Source organism: Colletes gigas, unplaced genomic scaffold (genome assembly GCF_013123115.1).
Source record: "Colletes gigas isolate AHSC1104 unplaced genomic scaffold, ASM1312311v1 Colletes_gigas_Sc00002, whole genome shotgun sequence".
NCBI lineage: Eukaryota > Metazoa > Arthropoda > Insecta > Hymenoptera > Colletidae > Colletes > Colletes gigas.
In genome coordinates, this window is record NW_025106631.1 from 2,965,846 (window position 1) to 2,983,522 (window position 17,677).

General features: G+C 43.3%; 4 protein-coding genes across 7 annotated transcripts in view; 2 read left to right on the forward strand and 2 right to left on the reverse strand.

Annotated features, from left to right (window-relative positions):
* Window positions 1–2,968, forward strand: part of LOC122401348 (GATA-binding factor A-like) — a 58,582-nt gene extending 55,614 nt beyond the window's left edge. The window contains exons 5-6 of the mRNA XM_043403433.1: window positions 4–271; window positions 862–2,968. Of these exons, the coding sequence (XP_043259368.1) occupies window positions 4–271; window positions 862–1,250 (657 nt within the window). The 3' untranslated portion in view covers window positions 1,251–2,968. The remainder of the gene's footprint in view (window positions 1–3; window positions 272–861) is intronic.
* Window positions 2,969–3,804: 836 nt separating this feature from the next.
* Window positions 3,805–7,460, forward strand: LOC122400428 (nuclear receptor subfamily 2 group E member 1). Its single transcript, XM_043401899.1, has 6 exons — window positions 3,805–3,808; window positions 5,039–5,179; window positions 5,433–5,528; window positions 5,994–6,245; window positions 6,320–6,637; window positions 7,225–7,460. The coding sequence occupies exons 1-6, from the start codon at window positions 3,805–3,807 to the stop codon at window positions 7,458–7,460; spliced, it is 1,047 nt and encodes a 348-aa protein (XP_043257834.1).
* A 939-nt stretch (window positions 7,461–8,399) lies between these two features.
* LOC122403583 (rho GTPase-activating protein conundrum) lies at window positions 8,400–15,190 on the reverse strand. 4 transcript variants are annotated; one of them, XR_006259632.1, is made up of 11 exons: window positions 14,708–15,190; window positions 13,944–14,135; window positions 13,627–13,868; window positions 13,422–13,552; window positions 12,745–12,938; window positions 12,387–12,546; window positions 11,966–12,309; window positions 11,723–11,889; window positions 11,446–11,623; window positions 9,462–10,801; window positions 8,400–8,889 (listed from the first exon to the last, which is right to left on the reverse strand). XR_006259632.1 is itself a non-coding variant. In XM_043407186.1 (10 exons), exons 2-10 carry the CDS (start codon window positions 14,062–14,064, stop codon window positions 10,428–10,430), a joined length of 1,911 nt encoding a protein of 636 aa, XP_043263121.1. In that variant the 5' UTR covers window positions 14,065–14,135; window positions 14,708–15,190; the 3' UTR covers window positions 8,400–10,427. The 4 variants fall into 4 exon arrangements, 3 of the variants coding, with proteins under 3 accessions (XP_043263121.1, XP_043263142.1, XP_043263129.1); XM_043407186.1 differs by having other exon boundaries at window positions 8,400–10,801; XM_043407207.1 differs by lacking the exon at window positions 14,708–15,190 and adding an exon at window positions 14,388–14,665 and having other exon boundaries at window positions 8,400–10,801.
* Window positions 15,191–15,760: 570 nt separating this feature from the next.
* On the reverse strand, window positions 15,761–17,369 carry LOC122403643 (immunoglobulin-binding protein 1b). The gene is made up of 4 exons (XM_043407271.1): window positions 17,052–17,369; window positions 16,632–16,973; window positions 16,160–16,557; window positions 15,761–16,084 (listed from the first exon to the last, which is right to left on the reverse strand). The coding sequence occupies exons 1-4, from the start codon at window positions 17,187–17,189 to the stop codon at window positions 15,874–15,876; spliced, it is 1,089 nt and encodes a 362-aa protein (XP_043263206.1). The 5' UTR covers window positions 17,190–17,369; the 3' UTR covers window positions 15,761–15,873.
* Window positions 17,370–17,677: the final 308 nt, after the last annotated feature.

The following is a 17,677-nucleotide window of genomic DNA, read 5'->3' on the forward strand; positions in this document are numbered from 1 at the left end:
CAGACCGCGACCAGGCGGCTGGGACTGTGCTGCACGAATTGCGGGACCCGCACCACCACGCTCTGGAGGCGCAACAACGAGGGCGAGCCGGTCTGCAACGCGTGCGGCCTCTACTTCAAGCTGCACGGGGTGAACAGACCGCTGGCGATGCGGAAGGACGGCATACAAACGCGGAAACGCAAACCGAAAAAGACGCCCGAACCAAACGCCAGACCCACCGCCGGGGACCACGAGGCAACCGCCGTCTCGACCGCCTCCTCGCCGTCCAACGGTAAGCAAAACGATCACCCTTCCTCTTTTCCACGTACTCACGAGTCGATGGCATTCCTCGACAGCTTTGAAAGGCGATGCAACCATATTAAAAAGTGTTCACTATCACTTAGAATTAGTAAGTTACTACTAACCCAGACCTAACCTTAAGATACTGAGGTACTAAGCCAGACCTAACCTAAAGGTACTGAGATACTAACGCAGACCTAACCTAAAGGTACTGAGATACTAAGCCAGACCTAACCTAAAGATACTGAGATACTAACCCAGACCTAACCTAAAGATACTGAGGTACTAACCCAGAACTAACCTAAAAATACTGAGATACTAAGCCAGACCTAACCTAAAGATACTGAGGTACTAAGCCAGACCTAACCTAAAGATACTGAGGTACTAAGCCAGACCTAACCTAAAGATACTGAGATATTAACCCAGACCTAACCTAAAGGTACTGAGGTACTAACCCAGACCTAACCTAAAGATACTGAGATTCTGACCCAGACCTAACCTAAAAAAGAATTCGATTAAACGCTTTGGAGAGATACACCTGATACTCTCAACCGTACACCGTTCTGCTTTCGTGATTCTTAGAACTGAAGAGCAGCCAGCAGCAGCAGCAGCAACAACAACAACAGCAACAACATCAGCAACAGCAGCAGCAGCAGCATCAGCAGCAACAGCAGCATCAAATCGAGGCGTCGAAGTCGTCGGGGGGCGCGTCCAGCTCGACGGACAGACCCGTCTACTTGGGGCACACGTCGCTGCTGGCGACCGGAAGCGTGGCTACGGTGAAGACGGAGCCCCGGAGCTGCGACGGTATCGTCGGGCAACCCTATTCCTCGTACTACCAGCATCATCCCCATCAGCTGGGCGTGTCGACCAGCGAGCACCAGCAACAGACTTATTACGGGAGCCAGGAGGCGCCCTATCATCATCAGCATCACGTGACGGCGGCCGCAAAACTGTTGGCGTCCTCGTAACTCGGTCCACGAGACACCCGCGAGACGAAACGATAATTAAAAACGATGTATCGAATGTGCTGGAGACGGGGAACGTCGGTAGTGCAAGCGTACAGAAAAGATATTCGTTATTATCGACGACGACCGAGTATCGGGGACTTTTACGCGTCGAATTTTCGAATTGTTCGAATACCATTCGAGTACTGTACTGCGCCGACGCTAATACCGTTCGAATAGCTGACTATTTTTGGTGCTCGAATACCGCTCGAATAATTGACTGTTTGAATACCGTTCGGATACTTGATTGTTTGAATGCTATTAGAATGCTATTCGTGTGTTCGAGTACCGTTCGAATGCTACTCGAATACATCACCGTTTGAATAATATTTAAACAATGCTCGAACGATTGACTGTTCGAACGCTGTTGGAATACTTGACCGTTTGAATGATGTTCGAATACTCGATCGTTCGGATGTTATTAGAATACTTGGCTGTTCGAATACTGTTCGAACGCTTGACTGTTTGAATACCGTTCGAATACCTGACGATTTGAATGCTGTTCGAATTCTTGATTATTTTAATACTGTTCGAATATTTGACCATTTGAGTACTATTCGAATACAGTGGGTCCTCGACTCACGCGGTTAATTCGCTCCATAGGTTTCCGCGCAAGTCGAATTGTATATAGAGGATTATTTCACGCAAGCAAATTGTATCTTTGACAGGATTGATCATTGACAGGACTGGATCTTTCGTTTCTCCTTGCAAATACATTTAGAGTACAATCATCGTTGCAAAAGCGAATGGAAGTTCAACGTTTCGACGTGTACTTGTTAACACATTGACTGCCACAAATTTTCACTGATGAGGTAAAAAAAATAAATCTTGATTGGACACTGAAATTTTAAAGAGCCTGTAAAGATACAGTTCCACGACAAATTGTTTCCAGTTTTCAATTGTCCAGAAAGAGTATCGTTATTCGTAGACAATTTGAAGCGTTTGGGTGTGGCAGTCAACGTGTTGAAAGAAAAATTGGGGGAATAAAATCATTATTTAATGTGTAAATACATAAATAGATACGTAATGAGTATGTGTTAGGGCGTAAGGTAGGGTGCATCCACGAATCTGCCGAATCCGCGTAATTCGAGGTCTCGCTGTACTTTGAGTATTCGAATATTTTATGCGCCGATCCAGTATCTGGATATTCCTAGTATCTGAATAGTGCGACCATCGAGATCATTCACTCTTTCGAGCCTGTATTTTAACCCTTTCCGTCCCAAATTAATTATCGCAATAAACACGTTTCACCTGAAAGTATTAGCTATCAAATGCTATTTATTATATCTTCAGGCGTTAATGCAAAATTATCAAGTTTAAAATTAAAGATGGAGCCATTTGGGACGGAAAGGTTTACAAACAGTTTTCATCGGAGCTTTGTTAAGCGACAACTCCTAACCATATCTCGTATAATTGTAAATTTATTACCATTCGACGCTACTTAACGACTATAAAGACAAAAATTGAAGTGCACGAGCAAGGAAAACAAGATGGAGGATTTTCCAACCTAACCTTAAAACCGTACGGTGTAAAATATATCGAGGCAGATCGTTGCATAGTTTCATAAGTTATACATGCATGCATAACACACATGTACGAATATATATTATAGATCACAGAATTATCGATTTAAAAAATTTCTATGTACACATACAGAGTACTGTCCACTTGAATAGCCTCGCCTGTTTTTTTCTCTTTTTTTTTTTTGTAATAAATTGTAGATACGAATACGAAAAATAAAGACTTCCTATTTCTATTTATAATATACAATTATGGTGAACTCGCGGAAAATGGATGCCTTGTCGACAGAGTCGCTTCGTAACGTTAGAATAATTCGTTATTTATTCGAATACTCAAATACTCGAGGCGAGCGCAGAGAGGGGCAAAATTCGGTTCGAGCAACGAATATTTACCAGCAAGCTAGTTATGGCTAGTAAATTTTCAATTCTGTCTTCGTTGAATTTTGCCCATTTCTGGTTGTAGCTACAAAGAGACGATTATAGCGGGTTGGAGGATTAGGGAGGACGTGGAACCGAGTAATCTTATTTAGCTCGAACGAGTTTCGTCGTGGATCGATCGGTCCCCTGTACAGTTCCTGTATAATTAGTGTTTGCGACGCGCAATAAAGAGAACAGCTTTCGATATCACGGCTTGTCACGAATCACGCGAAACGTCCCGACAGCCCCTCTCGAGCTGTCGCGATTCCTTCGTGGAACGGATCGCCTCGCGCCTCGTCACTGCCCCGTGCAAATATTATCACACGGCGGTCCGACGACCCAAGTGACACTCGCGCGCGTCAAACCCAACCCCCCGTCTGTCCGTCTCTCGACCTCGCTGCTCGTCGATAAACCAAACCTACCCTCGCGATCGCCTCGACACCTTGGTCTCAGTCTCCGTTCTTCGCTGGACGACGCGACACCTCGTTTAACCGACGACTCTCACTCCGGTCTTCGCCCTCGATCCTCCACCAACGACCTTTGATAGATTGGCCACGACTGACCAAGAAATTTGCAAGAAAATGGGTGAGTACCAGAGATCCGTGGCTTTAACACTAGATTCACGGAAGCCGTCAATTGTGACGGATGTCAGATTCCATATTTAACACTTTGGCTGCCACGTCACCCATACAGGGTGGGGCATTTTAAACAGGTCACCTGAATAACTTGCTTGCTTTTGAAGATAGGAGAAAATGCATTAGACCAAACTTACTTGATATCGGGGGGGGGGCTCATAATCTGGTACTACCAATTTTTCTGTTGGTGGAGGCGTCAAGGAGATATGAAGGTCAACTCTGGTTTTTTTTAAATAGAACAGTATATTGTTTTACTTACATTCTGATAAAATGTTTCAAGGTGAATACAATGACTTATTATTAAGGTCATTCAAGGTCACCCAAAGTCAACTGCAATAGAAAATAAATTGTCTCAAAGCACTCCTCGAACACTTGGATACTTTGGCACTGCTACTACAAGTGTTCAAAATGGCGACCTTGAACATGGATACATAGTCTAAATCGTTGCAATAGTGATGACACTACCTGGCAAATTTCATTTGTATCTATTACAGAGCAAGCTCTTCTTATATGTACGTTCTTGCATGCCAAGTTTGGTAGTTGGTTTCTCGCCGTACACTTCTGCCTTTAATTTTCCCCACAAATAAAAATTGAGAGGTGTCAGGTCGATCAGGAAGTAACAAATGGCCGGCACGATCCCCAGACCTGTCAACCTCTCGATTTTTAATTTGTGGGGAAAATTAAAGGCAGAGGTGTACCGCGAAAATACTAACCTGCACATTCCCAACTTATACCTGCGAATTGTCTACCATGAATATATTATGTTCATGAAAAACAACTGATCCATTAGCGATTTCGCCCTGGGCATTTGGAACAGGGCCCATGCGGCAAACGCAGGCCCAACACGGCACTGAAATGAAGGTGGTGGGGCACATTTGCCGTCCCAATCTGCTAGAGTATCGCTTACACCCCTCGGTTTTTCCTCAGGTGCCTACCCGAGGTCCCTCGGGCCGGATGGGCTTTTACTACCGGTTTCTTTTGTTCAAAACCGCAAAATCTCGAAGTTTGAGGCCATTTTTCGACATTATCCCATCTGATATCGAAGTTAAAAATGGTATCAGTCGATTCGCCTTGGCAAGACCTTTCCAACGGTGTATAGCATATGCTGTACGCTCTTGGGTCAGTAAACCCCTCTATGACTTAACATTGTCCTTTGATCTTTCGACTGATTTCGAAACAGGAAGGACGCTTCCCACGCCAGTGGCTTGCAAGGTTTGCGGCGATCGTTCCTACGGGAAACATTACGGGGTCTATTGCTGCGACGGTTGCTCGTGCTTCTTCAAACGATCCGTGCGTCGTGGCGCCCTCTTCACCTGCATAGGTGCGAACACTTTGTTTCTCCTCGAATTCGCGACTGCCTCGTGTCTGATCCACCGGAGAATTTCACCACTTAAAAACGAAATAAATTCGTTGAAGTAGTCATTTTTATAATTTTCAGGTTATTTAGCTCTGCTCGTCCATAGTTATTGGAGGTTAATTAAATGTAGTACTTCAAGAGTGAAACTCTCGAGTGGATATTCAGACATCGATGGCTCGCGTCGTGTAGTTTCTGACCCTCTTGCTTCCGGTTCCAGCCGGCGCAGGGACGTGCGCCATCGACAAAGCCAGACGCAACTGGTGCCCTCACTGTCGCCTAAAGAAATGCTTCACCGTGGGCATGAACACTGCAGGTGAGAAAACGACACAAAAACCGACAGAAAATATATCACCAATTCACAAAATTGATCGCAAGATAGTGTCCAGTATTTTTTAGAATACTCAAAACCGGATGTATAGAACACCCATACATAGTTTAACGTACTACTTATAATAGAGCTTGCTCTCCGTCCTGTTTCGGATCGAAGAATCACGCGCGTCACAGCGGCTAACAAGCGAAACGAGATGCAAACAATGGCGCGTGTCCAGCACACGGCAGTCACCCTTCGGTGCTCGGGCGAGCTCGACGCCGTCAATTATTTTTAGCTGAGAGTAGCGATAGCACCGACAGTGAATCTCGTTTCGAAGCTTTTATTCCGCATTCGGGAGCTCGTGGACGGAAATGTACAAACACATCTAACCAAAAAGTAACCGATGCAATGTAGGTTCGCGAGTAAAGTTGCTTCGCTGGAATTGTCGAAAGTGTTTCGTTTCCCTAGCGGTGCAGGAAGAACGAGGACCACGCGTTCGAAACAGAATCGCAGCGATGATCGACAGCGATTCCAGGGTCGCGTGGGACCCGAGCAACGATCCTGGACGAAAGTGTCTCTCGTCCGAGTCGACGACCGTGGCTCCCTCGCGCGAATCTGAAATAGGATCGACGATCTATCGCACCGATGGCGTCGGTACGAGCAGCTTCTTTTTCTCCTCGATGTCGAATCCAGCTCGAGCATCGAGGATCATAGCCGCTGGTACAGACGAAGAATTTTGAACGTAATAATTTAGGGTCAGGGTTGAGTAAGGGTTGGTTAACGGTTGTTCGCAGGGCCAACGATGCGATACGAGATCGCTGCCCAGATATTTCTCGCGACCGTGCGTGCAGCTCGACAGCATCGCGAGTTCTCGATGCTCGACGTCGACGAGCAGAATCGGATTTTACGAAGAGGGTGGGCGGCGGCGTTCCTCCTGCGGGCCGCGATCTGGCCGATCGATCTCTCGAACTTTCGAAAACGAGACGCGTCGACCGGGAACGACACCGCCACCGCTTACGGCGCCCTCGTCGCTGCACGGTCCACCATCTTGAAACTGCGCCTCGATCGAATCGAGATATCGATTCTGGAGACTCTGATTCTCTGCCGACCTGGTAAATGCCCTGCGTCGCGTAATAATCAACCCCTTGCACTCTCGTATATATTTATACTATATATTTATAATATATTTATAATATATATTTCACCACAAAATTGCATCGATATTGCTGGATGTTCGTGTTAATAAAAATCGTAGTGGGAAGGGTTAACTGATTTCGATTAGTCAAACTTCGTGGTATACGATTGTTTTCATATTTTTTCAGTGAAACTGTCACAGTAAGAAATTAAGAAATCTTAATATTCCGATTATCGTTACTATTTCTTTGCTGTAACATTGGTTACAAAATTAAGGTATAACCTCTATCGTGGGACGACGAGCTATTTAATTTTGTAAAAGAAGGTTCCCTAAACTATGAATTTTGAAAATTTCATACGAGCTTCGAATGCCCCGACCTGCATCACCTCTCGTTGATAAAATAGTTTTCCAATTCTGATAATATCGAGCATAGCGGACTGCGCATGCGCCAGGAAGGTGTCCCGTTTTGAAAAAGTCGAAACAAAAATATGAAAACAATCTGCAGTTCTCGATGAAGCTGATCATGTCACGGTACGAGTTAAGCTGTTCGTTCTCGAAATCCAGAGATCGCTGAGACGACGAATGGCATCCGTCTGACGTCTCAAGCAACGGACACCGCCGTGGAGACTCTGGTTCGCCATCTGGATGCTCGTGCCGAACGACGTTCGCCCAGATTGGCCAGGATCATGCTTGTACTTCCGATTCTGACCGCTTGCTGTCCACGGGAATTGGCGGGAGATCTTTTCGCGCCAATTATCGGGGACGTCGATCTCGAACGAGTGATCGCGTCCGTACGCTGACTCGATCGTTGCGTAAACACAATCTCGCGAATGGTAATTTAGTTACAACGTAACATCGCTATAAAGAGACACGCAAGAACTCGTTTTTAACGGTACTTGTTAAAAAAGAGGTATATTCATCTAGATGTCCACTTCGTGTATGCGAACATAACCTAACAACTCTTGGGTATATTCCTAACAAACGAACCGTTCACCAATCGGGGTGAATTATACGTAATTCGATTCGTTTAATTCAATACATTATTAATATGCATTTCATTATTTTTTTATGAACTTGTAAAGTTACAGTAAAAAAGTAGGGTTAGGTATATTTCGACAGATTCACAGGTGGAAATTATTGACTGTACTCTGTTCAAAATGCCAGGTAGTCGAATGCTGATTTGTTAAACATGTATCGAATGAAATTTCTGCTATTTCTGCTAATATTTCCTGTTAGGTACATTGATTAAATTCGTAATGGCTCAGATGTCCAATAAAGTTACTCTTCTTGAAAATATAAAATATTGATAGTATTGTATGTTATAAAAAAAGATTAAAAAATGTGTGTCATGCCTCCGAGTGGTTTCAATGTAATTCGTGTAAGCATCAGTAATGGAATCTTAAAAATTGACGCTGTGATTAATTTTCAAATGGCCTCTGTGATATTTTCTACGACAAAATGTCGACAATCTTCTCTACCCTTCCAATTGCTGTACAGTATTTTTATTTTATTTTTAGTTAATAATATGACATTGCTCATAATTATATGTTAATTTTAAGACATCTGTAACTCGGTTTGCTTTTAGAAAACCACGTTCTTTGCTTTGCAAATATCTTTATATTACGTCTCTTACGTTTAGTTGGATTGGTCCGTTTGCTAGGAATGTTCCAACTCTTCCAATCCCTAAACGAAGAACGTGAACATGATCGAAGATCCACAGGGAAGTATTTTCTTTGGCACTTTATTGACGCAAATGTAACAATTTTACGGAATACAGTATGTACAATTACTTAAAGTAATATGGCGCATCAGAGAACAGGACGAGAACGTAAACGGAAACGAGACGTTCGCGAGACGCACCAGGATTTTCGGTTAGTTTCTTCGCCGTTGTGCTCGCGAACGTTCGTTTCCTTTTACGTTAACTTCGAGGATGGTTGCACGGATATCGGCGGAATCGCCGACACACACACACACTGGCGGGTAAAAAATGTTACAAAACAAACAAAAAAGAAAGATTGAAAATAAACAAATAATATGCACCTACGCGATACTCGCTGAGGCTCCACGCAATGGGTATTAGTAATAAATTAAAGTACTTATACGTAGAAATGCTGTAATGTATAAAATGCCACTCGAGATAATTTCGCTGTAACGCGAGAAACTGCGAATGAACGATCGTCGTTGAGCGTTCGTAGTTTATGTTTGAATTTGCATTGTTTCCACGCTGTGCTATTGGAACCAATGATGGACATTCGAGGGAATTTTCTGCGCATGCGAAAGCTGACGTCAGAGCTAGCTGTTATCTGCTACCATAGATGTATCTTTAGCGCAAAAAGAGGTGCATTTTGGGAACTTCTGTTTTGTACAAAATTGAACTTTCTACTTCAAATGCTCGCCAATCGCACAAAAATTAACTTATCCAAGATCCCCTACGTATTTCTCCAGCTATACTCGTGTAGATTAAGAGGAAATTTTTTGTTTTTGTCTCTTTCCCTGTAACTTCCTTAAATTTTGTTCCTTACTGGGATCCAACGGTACCCAAAATTCTAGTTAACCCCTTAACGCTCATGCTCGAGTCTGACTGCTTTGAAAAACGATATTTGTTTAATTTGATGCTTTAAGGGATGACTATATTTGTTTTCCTTCAAGTTATACACTAGATACAACATTGCAATGAACAAAAATAATTATTCAATTGTAATGAATAAAGAAAACTGATCATTCTTGGTCAATCTGAGAAATAACGGCAATGACCATGCGCTCCATTGCGCATGACCAAACTTCCCACGAATCTCCATCACCGATTGGAACGCGACGGACACGTTTGCGCCTGCGCGTTCGAACGACGTCCAAAATGGAGAATAATTACGAACGCACCGTGTTGCACCTCGAGACATGCAACACCACGATATTTAATTAGATTATGGTAATCATCACCGGACTCGCGGGATGTCTCACGCAGGGATGGGCAAATTGTATTTAAAAAAAAAAGTATTCGTATCACAAGTTACAAATTTATATTCCGTTTGCAATCGAATGCTCCGTGCACTTTATAAATCATCGATTTAAACATTTTATTACGCAACAGAATTTAAGGGGTTCTTAAAATTCATCGAATACATTCCCTGAAAACAAAAATTAACGAAACCCTAAATTCGTAAATTCATTAAAAGATTCATGAATGTTTATAAAAGTAATAAAAAAAATTCATACATTTATAAATCGTTTACGAGCGAATAACGTAATTTGTAAATGTTTAAAAAAATCTATGCTGTTCTCGATGTTCATCTGTTCATAAAAAAAAAAAAATTGAAATATAAACTCTTAATTATCATATAGAAGCGATCCGAGGCGATAATGTATTTTTTATTCATCGATGGAACCGAATACAAAGTAATGTATTCGATACTCGACGATGCATCCCAATACAAATTACACGAGTATTTAATATTCAACAGCAGGAACGTGTACAAAATACGAACGAACGTTGATCGTTACGAAACTCGATGTATCAAGTTGTTCATCGCCATTGAACACATGTATTTTAGATGTATTTCAATAACAAAATTATTTAAATATGCCCATCCCTGGTCTCGTACAAGGCACCACAAAATCTAGGCACTTGCGTACGTCAGCGATCATCGTGATCGACCGGACGTGAATTAAAAACGTTTACGAAACTAATCGATCGAGCATGGCGCTCCATCTGAAAACTGCACCATTGTCGGAAACTAACCAAGAAAATGTCGCGCGACAGATCCCCGTCATCAATACTTTTTCTTGTATTTTCGATACCTTTCCTCCACGGACTGTCTGTGCATCTGATTTATAAGATCGTTCGGTACGTACCACAGTTTCTCCGCGTTGCTGAGGAGAGCCTCCGTCACCTGACAGCAAACGGCGGCCATATTGACCTGAGCGGTAAGATCGGTTCGATCGCGGGGATGAACGTACCGCGGTGGAAACAGGGACGGTGCCACTATCATCGCTACGTTATGGATCGACATTTTGTTTGACGCTTGGTTCTCGACGACCACGTTCAAGAACGTCACTAACGCTTTCAAGGTACAACGATGCTCTATTGGTAGCAGTAGCACCAGCAAATTCAAAGAGTACGACAACTCTTGGCGATCCTTCACTACTAAACAACGGGGAAAAAGAACAACGCGTAAGAATTTATTCATCGTTCGTTCGAGCACAGACGAGGTATACGAGTACATCTTTCACCTTACGGACTTTCGTGGCCCAATCTGACTGCCATACCTCAACATTCGGAGGTGACTTTAGCGACCTCTTCTCACGGAGGCGGTCAGTTGAGAAACTATTCACTGAGTACTTATGGGCAGACAGCTGTAGTAATTTTCAAACGACCATAATTGCTACAATATTGAATGTATTTCATTGAACTTTATTTCTGAAGTAGAGCTCATGGATACCTACAGAAAAGTATTAGACAACTTTTCTATAGGGCGTCAAACAAAATGACTAAAAATCATAAACGAATTTTTATGAAACATCGACAGGAAGTAGATGCCTAAATTTTTTCGACGAAAGACAAATTTTAAATCGTTCAATATTTTTGGTCAATAGACATACCCTCGAAATCCTAACCATTTTCGAGAAAAAAATTCTCTTTTCTTCATCTCTTGTGTTCGTTTGTATAACGTGTTGGTAAAGTTGCGAGTGACACGAAAATGGTAATGGGACTCCAGAGCCCCATAAAAATACATTGAACGTAAGATCTACTCGTATACCTCGTCCGTGGTTCGAGTATAGTTTACTTACCATGACTTTGGTAGAAAGCGTCGATAAGCTCGATGGTGAGCAACGGTTGCGGCAGATCGCGGACCAATTTTTTTAAAACCGCCGACAAGTCGTGAGTCGACATGCGCTTGAACAACCTATCCATCTCTTTGGGTTTGCTATAGAAATCCGTTTCCAACTGCGTGCATATCGCCTCGACCTGGACACACAACCAGCCCAACAGAATTTATTCGAAGGGAACGAAACACGCAACGACCGACCGGATGTCGCGACGATTACTTTAAAAACGCGTACGTACTTTCTGTTTGTGTCCCCCGACGCGAAGAATTCCCTCCTCCTTCACGCCGCGTCTCGTCAATTCGCTAAGAATCTTTTGGAACGCTAGCGGTATATTGCTCTCCTCGGACGTCAACTGGCTATCGCGAAGCAACAGAGTCGATAACGAAGCGCCGAATAAGTTCCCAGCTACGAACACAGTAACGTTAATCGCGTGACAAGGTCTATGCTCGGTGATCTCCGATCATCGATCGTCTATGCGAACCTTTCGTTCGACGTTTATTCGGTTTACGTTTCTTCAACGGTACGTTATATTTATCGAAGACTGCGGTCAACTCGAGCCACAATAGTGGCTGCAACCTGGTCAGATCTCGTTGCGACAACATTTCGACCCCTATCCGCCTCTCTGCGTCGTCCGACGCGTGAGTTTTCGCCGCCCATGGCTGCGACCTTACTTCGTTCGCTCTGCACACTTCCTCGAAACTCAAATGCCCATGGGACGACGTGCGATTCAGAGGATGCGTTATCAGACCCTCGTCAGCCGGTCTCGTCAAACCGTACAAGCTGCTGTGGCTTCGAGTAACCGTCGCGTGACCGCCAGAGTTTCTCCTAAAAGAAGAGAGAGTAGAGAGTAACATGACCGCAAACCTGACAATTCGACGTACGTGAAATATTTCAGCGTCTACCTTAACGTCGAATCCTTGGATATGTTCAACTTTTCGATGGACTCGTTGCCCAAACTCGTGTTCGCCACTTCGCTGGGATCGCTGCCGCTACGCCTTTGTATAGTCGGCCTCGAAACGTGTATAGTTCCTAACCTGTGATATCCTGTTAGCTGAATACCTTCTGCAATTGAACGTATCGTTTGCGTGGATCGAGTTCCACCTACAGTGGCTCACAATCAAAATGTGCCCGCCCAATGATTTTTAGAATAAACGATATACAAACACGTTACGTTGCGATTCTAAAATCACCGTGCGGCCGATTTCGACTACGAATCACCGTAATTAAATTCCGTTACGAGCTATACGATGGTCCCAGTACCTGAATCGTTCGCGACGTCTCCGCGCAACCAGTTCCCAGCGCGTCTGAAGATCTCTTGAACGGGCAATGGCGTCGGCGGTGGACCTGGCGCCGTGTGCGCGGTCGTCGACGGCGCACTGGGTGTTCTGCGCACCGTTTCTTTACCCTCGTTCGATGCTCGCTGAAATACCGACACGAAGTTCGGTACGGCGGTGCTTTGGAAAAGAAAGGATAATTATTTACCTAAAACACAATCGAAGAGAAAGGTCATCGAGTTTCTTAGTATAAAAAGAAGCCATACGCGATAATAAGTAATATTATACAAGGTCTTGGCTCTGCTACTTAACCTTGTCAGTCTTATCTACCTAATCCTACTTTAAACATGGCGATAATTTATCGTTTAAACATCCTGTTCAAATTAATTATCTACTAACAAACCAGCGAGTGCAGACTGTTAAAAGGATTAATAGTATCGTATTCAACGCAAGGTCTGTTGCATAAGTTTTACCGACGAGTTTTATCTGTTGAACCAGCAGACCCATTATTATTATGCTTTGTACTAGTATCATTAAACTTGCAACATAATTCGTTGTTTAAATATATTGTAGCAAAGGTAATTACGTTCGATGACCTTGCTTCTTAGCATGTTTCAAGATCATTGAAGACTGTGTAATATCGTCGAAGCGCGGGATTCTTACTTTGTATAATGCGTGTCGACAACGGCGACCGTCGATGGCGATGGTGGCGAGGCATTCTCTGGCGTCGCACCTGGAATGGAATCTAAAGAATCAGGCGTAGCGCTACGCGACCTTGTCCCCGTACTGGACGCCTAAGGTAGTAACAAGAAACAATTTACTGCTTGGTCGTTTAGTCTTGCGACATCGCGTCGCTCGTGATCCGTACCTCCACGTCTTTAAAGACGTCTCGAATGTCTGGCTTGCGAACCCGCTGTCGCTGATTAAAACGCTGTTTCACGGTGTGATTAAGAGATCTAACGCGACGTTTCACCGCCTCCGCTTGCGCTCGCGATAAGGGACGCAGTGCAGCCCCCAGTTCTTCCGGTTGCACTTCCTGTCCGGCTTTCCATGCTTCGGTCAGCTGCCCCAGCCCGGCTGTACGCAACCATTCCGCCTCTTCTTCTCCATCTAAAACCACGAATGTTCATTGTTCTTTGAAACGATTATTGCCAAGTTAAAGTCAATGGTAACAAAGATAACTACCATCGTAGGTACGTGGACACTCCTCTTCGAGATAGTTGTCCAAGAGCTTCCATTCCTCCCAATAATCTAGCAGGTTATTATCACCATCTACGTATGCACCTTCTCCCTGCTGCCTCTCCATAGTTTCCAAAATATCGTTCCTCGAGCCTGGACAACTTAGATTCGCAATTTAGAAGCAGTTCTCATCGATGTCTGAAATAATGGTATCTTGATGTTAGTTTTTAAGTCACCTTAAATCCGTCTGACGCGGTACCTTTTGTTCCCGATCTATCAACGATAATTCGGGAAGATAAAAGCGCAAATAGCCACGCGTACGTGACGCACGACGATGTCCACGGGAACAGTGGTAGGAATCTTTGGCACGATAATCTATTTAAGCGATGATCGATCTCCGGGAATTGATAATCATTTTTCCAAAGTAGGACACAAATCGAATTAACATACGCATCGCCTCGAGGAAGCATCACTGACACGATTAAACAACGACGGTGCAGAGAAGTCGCGCGAAACGCAAACAAATAAATATTGAAATAAATTCCAACGGCGTGCCGAGATAAATGCATAATTTCCATATCAAATAAATGCGAGCCAGCGAGCGCGTGCAAACCCACAGCTGCACGCACGTAATCTCGTTGCACGAAACGGATATACAACGAATCCGGGGGGGGGAAAAAGAAACTTTACGTGCCTAACCTCCTCGTAGTAAACCGTTCGACGCGCGAAACGAAATTAACGAGGGATCCGTGAATGAAGCGGATACGTACCTTTCCGGACAGGCTTGTTCCGTGTGTGGTATACGAACGTCTGCGCGATCATCTTATTCCCAAAATAAATTCTAAATTGGCGACGGACCGACGTAGCACGACACTCGGAACAGCACACGCACAAAGGAAGCGCCCGGATCCGTGATACGATTATTTTTCACGAGACTGACAGATTTACGCGCGAACAATATTTCGAGGCTATCCACTACTTCCGAGAACTAATATATTCCGTGCGTGCCTTCGAATCGCGCCCATCGTGAGCGAGACCGCCGATTCGTCGACCTAAATACGACATAACGAGCCTGCCTCGGAAGTGCGACGAACAAATTCGCGTCTTTGCGTAACTCCCGCTTCTCCGGGCTTAGCTTACGTCGAGAATAGATAAAAAAAAAAAGGAAGGAGGTGAGAACGTGTTCTCGCGACTCCGCAACCTGTTGCTGACGCATATACGACTCCCACCTGTATCTGTATTACACTGATTCACGTTATTGTTGTTTTCAAGCTGACACCTGCGCCTCTCGTTTTTTAGGCGACAACACGTCGGTTAACGCGCAACACCACCAGATGGCCACGAATCACGATTGATTCGTATCACACAAACGTTATCATTTACGAAAGATCGAACTGCACGTAGATTTATTCTTTGTTAGAAACTTGCGAGATAGAATTTGATAATTTGCTAATTATTATAGATACAAAATTCTCAGTCTGGTATTTCTACTCCTAAAGCTTCGCCCTCGACGATAAAATGCCCGAGTTTGTCAAGAAACAGTACTCTATTACTATCGTTAGAAGATACCGCAATCTTTTGCTTTCAAAACTAGTTCGCTGTCTTCGAGGCTAGATGGCACTTCAAGCATGCGCGATAAAAAATTGTTATTGCGTTGAGACCAGAAATGAGATTTTTACGGAGATATCCGTCCCGAATCTAAGTTACACACTTGAAAAAAGATGAAAATCATCAGCCTGTAAAAAATGTATAACTTTTTTTCTTTTATTTAGAATTATTACACAATCTTGATATTATAATTGTTAACAAAAGGCAACCTCCGAACGAGAACGCATGCGCATTACGAGTATGTATAATGATCCGAAAAGGAATTCGTGAAATTCGTATAATGACTACACAATCCAAAGATACGTGAACTCGTGTAACCATTATACGTTTAACTTCGATTAGCACGATTACCCCATCCGCGTCTATGCGTATCTTTATATTCGTCCATGGCACGTAACTGTCTCAACATCTCGGGATTTTCATCTTCGAGCAATTCTTCCTTTTTAATATCGTCAACATCGTCATCGTTCGTACCGCTGCTTGCCATATCTTGTAAGGACTTGGCATTCATTTGATTTCGTTTCGAAGGATCCGGCCAGCTTTAAGGGACACATTTGAAGAGTTAAAATACATCGATGGAAGCAATTATATGGTTCCAGTTCTTCTATACTTACTCTCCGTCTCTCACTCGTTGCTCGTAAAATTCTTGAACAGTAAAAATAGGCAAACTAGGGTAACCAGCTCCGTATACTTTCTTTTGAGCTTCGTCTCTAGTGATGACTATTGGTTGCAATTTTTGAGCAGGTGGTTTACGCTTTTCCGAAGCTTGTGAAGCCATAGTTTCGGATTTTCCCGTTTTTTTCATGTGCTCCAGAATTGGTTTCTCCGCCGCTAACGAGCTTAGTTCCTCTAATGTCAAATTTACATACAATTTTATGAGAGCTACAAAATATTCCCTCTTCACTTCATCGTCTATGTTTGGATTCGACATATTCCTTTGAAGAACCGATAAACTTGATTCTAATTCCTTTTGCTCCTTGTACCTCTCTAATTTTGTATTTCTTCTACATACCTACGAAGTACCAAACGGTCAAACATTTTTTGGAAGCTCCTTTCTCGACGATTAAGTGTAAATAATAAACATACCATTTCTGTAACTAATTCTACGTTTGATTTAACTCTCCTCGAAGCGATTTCTTTCTCGTTGTCTGATTTAATATCCGGTATATCAATGGTAGTCAAACCATAACTTTTAACACGTTTCAGAAAATCCACAAAATAAATCTCAGCCACGTTAACAATGTGCATTCTGTCGTTGGTATTACAAGAAAGTTTTGTGGCTAGCTTGCCGAGGAATGCTGGCAGCAAGAAATACTTTATGTTTTCTGTAGCGACTTCTTCGAAACCTTCATTGTGACTAAACATATCCACGATGGAGACCAGTTTCGTACAATCTTCTAACATACTCATGGCCCGTCTAATGTCGGACTATTGTAAAACAATAAAATAAAATAATTTTAATTGAAATCGTTAAAGGCGAAAAAGGATTTAGGCGCAAAACAATACCTGAACTTTTGTACTGTTCGTGGATTCCTCTGTTTTATTTATTTCGTTAAAAAGTTCGAACGCTTTGTCGAATAATTCCGACAACGTTGCCGTATCTTTCGCATCGTTTTCTAAACTCAACGATGTTTCCTCTGACATGTTCAATATTTTGGCAGATTACTTTCCCGGTACTTGCAAAATGACACTATTCCACACAAAACAAATCTTATCAAAGGTTATGGACACTGAGAATCATTGGTTCATTCGGCTCGAGGGGAATCAGTGAATCAGTGTTACCAGACGGCAGACAGATGCCACAGCCAAAGAAACTACCTCTCCACTTACGTACACACGGTACACTGATGCACAGCCGCAAGTAGGTACGTGAGCTTCGGTACTTCGGGTAGCTTCGGGCAGCTTCGGGTATTCGAGAAAGAAGGCGAATATGAGCTTTTCCTTCTCGCTCTCGATACAGCTGAAATTCAACTTGCGTCAACTGGCATACAATTTCGAGTCTCGACCGCCCACGCATTTTTATTTTTCGATCTACGTACGTATACTTATTACTCCACAAACGAGGTACAAAATAGACCTATCTAAAAGATAGAAACTTATAAAGATAAAAATGAAAATAAATCGACACAAGT

What these genes read in the sequence shown, in the direction of transcription:
- LOC122400428 (XM_043401899.1), top strand. An exon ending in CGCCCTCTTCACCTGCATAG is followed by an intron (nt 5,180 to 5,432) that starts GTGCGAACACTT and finishes TTCCGGTTCCAG; the next exon opens with CCGGCGCAGGGACGTGCGCC. An exon ending in ATCGAGGATCATAGCCGCTG is followed by an intron (nt 6,246 to 6,319) that starts GTACAGACGAAG and finishes GGTTGTTCGCAG; the next exon opens with GGCCAACGATGCGATACGAG.
- LOC122403583 (XM_043407186.1), bottom strand. Translation starts at nt 14,064, where the DNA reads ATGGAGAGGCAGCAGGGAGAAGGTGCATACGTAGATGGTGATAATAAC. An exon ending in GTGTCCACGTACCTACGATG is followed by an intron (nt 13,869 to 13,943) that starts GTAGTTATCTTT and finishes TCGTGGTTTTAG; the next exon opens with ATGGAGAAGAAGAGGCGGAA. An exon ending in AGACGTCGCGAACGATTCAG is followed by an intron (nt 12,547 to 12,744) that starts GTACTGGGACCA and finishes GTTCAATTGCAG; the next exon opens with AAGGTATTCAGCTAACAGGA.
- LOC122403643 (XM_043407271.1), bottom strand. Translation starts at nt 17,189, where the DNA reads ATGTCAGAGGAAACATCGTTGAGTTTAGAAAACGATGCGAAAGATACG. An exon ending in CGAACAGTACAAAAGTTCAG is followed by an intron (nt 16,974 to 17,051) that starts GTATTGTTTTGC and finishes GTTTTACAATAG; the next exon opens with TCCGACATTAGACGGGCCAT. An exon ending in CAACGAGTGAGAGACGGAGA is followed by an intron (nt 16,085 to 16,159) that starts GTAAGTATAGAA and finishes TGTCCCTTAAAG; the next exon opens with CTGGCCGGATCCTTCGAAAC.